This window comes from Pleurodeles waltl, chromosome 10 (assembly GCF_031143425.1).
Source record: "Pleurodeles waltl isolate 20211129_DDA chromosome 10, aPleWal1.hap1.20221129, whole genome shotgun sequence".
Lineage (NCBI taxonomy): Eukaryota > Metazoa > Chordata > Amphibia > Caudata > Salamandridae > Pleurodeles > Pleurodeles waltl.
In genome coordinates, this window is record NC_090449.1 from 44,568,285 (window position 1) to 44,573,396 (window position 5,112).

Sequence of the window (5,112 nt, forward strand, 5' to 3'; positions counted from 1 at the left end):
ATATGTCTCTAGTAGCTGCAAAGAGCAGCAACACTGTGACTATTTTTTAAATGCTTAAGCTAATTTTGTAAAAACAACGTTGTGATGTTCCAGAAGTACATATTGTGCAACTATACACAACCCTGCTTCCAAGGACTTACCGTACACGTTTAACCTTCTTAATATCATTGTATACAGCCATCTACTATATTTTTATCATGCGCTACTGAAACAGCTTCATTGCTTAGATTGGTAATGGTTTCTGCCATTTTCTATTTATTTAGGGTATAACAAGTATGGATATGGATAAAGGCAATCAAACTACTTTGACTGAATTCATCCTTTTGGGATTTTCTGACCTTGGTGAGCATCAGAAATTCCTCTTTGTCCTCTTTCTCATGATGTACATCCTCACACTTTTTGGAAACATTATTATCGTCACACTGATTGTCAAGGACTCTTGTCTTCACACACCCATGTACTATCTTCTCAGCTGCTTGTCAGTGGTAGATATAGGTTTCACCTCCACTACCATCCCTAACCTTTTAATCAACCTCCTCCTTGAAGGTAAGACAATCTCCTTTATGGGCTGTTTCACACAGATGTTCTTCGCCCACTCCATCGGTAACATGGATAGTTTCCTTCTGGCACTCATGGCCTATGACAGGTATGTGGCCATCTGCCGGCCTCTTCATTACACCATGATGATGAATATAAAGATGTTATTGTTCCTGGTATCAGGATCATGGGTGATTGTGTGTTTGCATTCATTACACTACACAGTGAGGACCTCTAGATTAACATACTGTGGCTCCAACAAGATTTATCACTTCTACTGTGAAATTGCACCTCTCTTGAAGCTCTCCTGCTCAGATCTCACCATTATTACACTCATAGTAATGGTAGAGGCAGGCTTCATTCTGGGTGTACCATTCCTGTGTATTGTAATTTCCTATGTGCACATCCTCAACACCATAATTAAAATGCCAACTGCCATTGCCAAGCGTAAGACTTTCTCCACCTGTTCTTCACACATTGCTGTTGTCACACTCTTCTACTGGTCAACAGTTTCAGTTTTTGTACGGCCTCCTTCATCAACATCTGTTCTTTCAGATCGTTTCTTAAGTTTAATGTACCTAGCAGTGACTCCGATGTTGAACCCTTTCATCTACAGTTTAAGAAACAAAGACGTCATAGGGGCTTTACGGAAAGCACTTGGAAGGTAGACCTTCGTGGAAGACAAGCTAAGTAGTATCCTTTACTGCCAGTTTAGAATCATGAAACGGTGTTTGGCCCATTGAAAAAGGGATACCCTAAGGAGAACAGGGTCACAGTGACACAGTCCAAGATGTCTTGTTTGGAGTAAATAGGCATGCTGTCCATTATTGGGCTGGTTCTACCCTGCAGTAAATTAATGAAGGAATACTTTATTGTGTTATTAGTTACAATTATTACCATACACAAAGGATAAAAACATGTATAAATAGATAGATTTTAACATTTGCGCAAGGTGTTGATCTAACAATCTAACAATTGTCATTTATTGTCTGATATATTATATAAATATATATATATATATATATATATATATATATAAATGTATATATATATATATATATATACACACATACACATTGACTCGCGCCCGCCATGCCCAGTCATCTAATCAAAGATGTTATTTAGCATGTTGCAGTGATGCTAGCAATGATGGTACAGAACATGTCATGAGTGATGTAATGTGTGGAGTAACTAGCTGTGCATGGCAAGCGCACAATTTATAATTACCTTAGGGCACAAGATACAGATACTAGACATCCTATAATTGGGAATTTTCAGTGTTTATTTTTTAGTTTAAATGTTATGTTCACTGAAATGTACACTTGAGGCCAAAACCCCACAGACAGCCAACCCCACAACCAAGAGGAGCTGGGTGCAGGCCAGGCCCTGCTTCTAACCCCATTGGTCAGCCAAAATCATGCTAGAAAGGCTTTTGGCCGTGCACAGCATGAGGTTGGATTCAGGGCCTGGCTTGTGGCCCTGCCTTCTCCCCAAGCCGCTTCAGGCCCTGGGACCCCATCCCCTGGGGCCTTAGTTTTTTGGGAGGGGAGACATGGGGGTGGGCTCCCTGGCACACAGTAATTGTACCAGCCCCATGGAATTGGGTCAAGGAGTGGGGCTGCATGTCACCTTCCTCTTTTGTAAGGCATTCAGCCTGGGGTAATGGGGTCCAGGGAGCTTCACTGAGGTTAGAGGCCGAACACCCCTCCTTCCTGTTTTTTGCACGTTCTCCATGGGGGATGGGGTCCACAAGGTCCTTTTTTGCCTAAGCAAGGAAGGCCATGAGCCACCCTTCCCTTCATTGGCACAATTGGCCCCAGGGTTTGGGGTTCCATTGTTGCTGACTAGCTCGGGAAGGGGGATCCACTCACTCCCCGCCCCAAAAATATAAAGACACGTGGGTTCTGGGCCACTGTGGCTGTCTAATTTAATTAGAATTAAAACTCATAGAGCTGTTGTTTTAAAAAAAGAACTTCAATCCTGTGGGAGTCCCTGGGGGTTGTGACGTTCAAAAACAATTAAATAATAAGTTGGGTTACCTCTGGGCCACCCCACCTCACAAGGCCTAGGGGTGCAGGATAACACCACTGTGCCCCATAATGTTTATATTTTTAAAATTAAACTCAGGACAGGAGTCTAAGTCCCTGAGTCCTCTAATGGCTGCCTGCAATATTTTTCTTCATGTTGCAGGCAGCCAGCCTAAGAGCATGCTCCCACGGGAGAGTGTCTCCCATGAGAGGTAATGGGCCCAAGGGCAAAAAGCCCCACAATCAGAACACTCTATTTTTTTAAATTTTAAACATCACACAAAGGACCTTGTAAATATGGCTCCACATTTACAACTATGTAGGACTAACAATGCACTCATATTGCAACAAAGGATCTTTGCTTCTCAACTAACTTTGATGGGGCGACTCAGACTCCATTGTTTTTTCAGTGCATAGATGCATACATTCTTATTCTCTGTCTGCATTGCTTCTTAAATAATCAGCCCAAATGCATGCCCACAAGTACAATTAGGAAGTGCTGACTCACCTGGCTAACTCAAACTGGATCACATAATAAATATTCATCGTAACGTAAACTTAACTTACCTCTGCCAGTCAGCACTCCTATGGGAAGAAAATTGCATTGTGGAATGCACACAACAAATAAATAACTATTACTCATCGAGCCATGACACCTCCACACCCAGCAGGTTAAGCAGGTCCTGTTCATCGTCAATTATGTCCACCCAACAGTGCATCAACTGCTGCTGGGTGTGCTGACCCCACTGTGCCAACAAACCAACTGGAGCACCCTTCTCCCAGCAATTGATGCTCCCCAAGGGTGTAACCACTCCCAGGCCTGCTGCCTGTTGCCAGCATGGAGGTGGAGGTGGTGCTGCACAAAAAAGATAAGTGCTGCCACCTCTGCCTTGGTGAAAATGGAGTGGAGCTGCACCCCTTGGCGGCTCTGAGAGCCACAGTGTAAGCGACTGGCAGCTGCATCAGTGCCACCACTCCCTCTGCTGTCGTCTGCCATGGAGCAGAGTTGGAAAAAGAAAGGGGAAGAAATAAAACGAAGGAAGAAAAAAATATAGAAAAAAGGAAAAGGAAAAGCAAAAAAAATAAAGTATTCAAACTGTCACAAAAGCACACTAAAAACTGACAGAAATATAAAGTACACAAACACATATACACACGATGATGAAATAAAGGATTATGAGGGGTGGATAATTTAGGAAAGGGTGGGATTGAAAAGATTAAGGGTGGATTAAGAGTAAGGCCCAGCACCATGCACAGAGACAGAGAAAACAAAATGGCCATACCCATGCAAATCTCGTGGTGCAGATCGGAAGATATTTGCAGTGCGATCACACTTCCTAACAAGAAAAACATAGCATGAATGGGCGCGCCAATCAACTCTGCCCACTTGCAGAATTACACAGAGCTCATGGAGTTTTTTTTTAACCACTTAAAAACAAGGACTTCCTCTACTTCTACTCCTCCCAATCTCTTACACATTCTTCTAACTACTAATCCTAAAGCCTCTCACATATATCAATATCTACATTCTCCCACAATGGAAAGAGGTACAACAAACACTGAGATATCTTGGGAATGTGATTTAGAAAAAGAGTGCTTTGTCAAGTTTTCAACCAAAATGTGGTCTAAATGTGGAAAATCCTCTACAGCGGCAAACAACACACAAACGCTCTTCTATATATATAAAACAGACCTCCTATTTCGTGAGACAATGCACAAGCATTATCCAGTTCTCCCCAACACTAGAACATCATTAGAACATGCTGATTTAAAACACTTAGGGCAGGATTTACAAGGCCCTAGCACCTCCTTGCACCACATTTTTACCCAAATGTGGCTCAACGAGGCAAAAATCGCTGCACCATATTTACAAGGTGAAGCAATGCTTGCATAGTGCCACTTTGTGACCCCTTCTGCCACATTATGCCTGTGGCAGGAAAATTGTATGCAAGGGGAGCATTCTGGCGTTATGAGACCCACAGAGAATGGCGCAATGAAATCGACACGATTTAATTGCACCATTTTTGGCGTCTTTTTTAGCACCTGCTCAAAGCAGGCATTAAAAGGACGCGCCCATTGAAATTTCAGTGGGCCGCCTTGCACTTTGCTGCACGAGCATCAAAATTTTTGATGCTAGTGCAGCAAAGCACCACAATAGCATCAAAACTTTTAATGCTATTGACCTAACGTGCACCATGCTGCGCTGTAATGTAAATAAGTTGCACCCATAGTGTCAGTAGGTGGCGGTGGAGAGACGCAATAAATCTGGGCTTTACATTTTCCTTGTCCTGATGTTCATGATTTGTGGACTCAGGTTAATTTTTAAACTGAATTTTTCACTCTACAATACCTTTCTCAATTATTAACATCTTCTTAGGAAGCTTATTTGATACCTGGGCCACATACTAATTTGCTACACGAATATTAGAGCAGTTGTGTTTTTAACATCTCACAAAAAATTGTAAGGACCTAACCAAATTATCTTTCCTGGTGTGGTTGTATGCAATGTGTTACAATTATAGATTGGATATTGCATATATGCATCTTG

At 42.2% G+C, this 5,112-nt stretch overlaps 1 protein-coding gene across 1 annotated transcript; it reads left to right on the top strand.

The window, feature by feature from the left end:
* The first annotated feature begins 281 nt into the window (after positions 1-281).
* LOC138262337 (olfactory receptor 1F1-like) lies at positions 282-1,205 on the top strand. Its single transcript, XM_069212236.1, has one exon. It carries the CDS (start codon positions 282-284, stop codon positions 1,203-1,205), a length of 924 nt encoding a protein of 307 aa, XP_069068337.1.
* Positions 1,206-5,112: the final 3,907 nt, after the last annotated feature.

What these genes read in the sequence shown, in the direction of transcription:
- LOC138262337 (XM_069212236.1), top strand. Translation starts at nt 282, where the DNA reads ATGGATAAAGGCAATCAAACTACTTTGACTGAATTCATCCTTTTGGGA.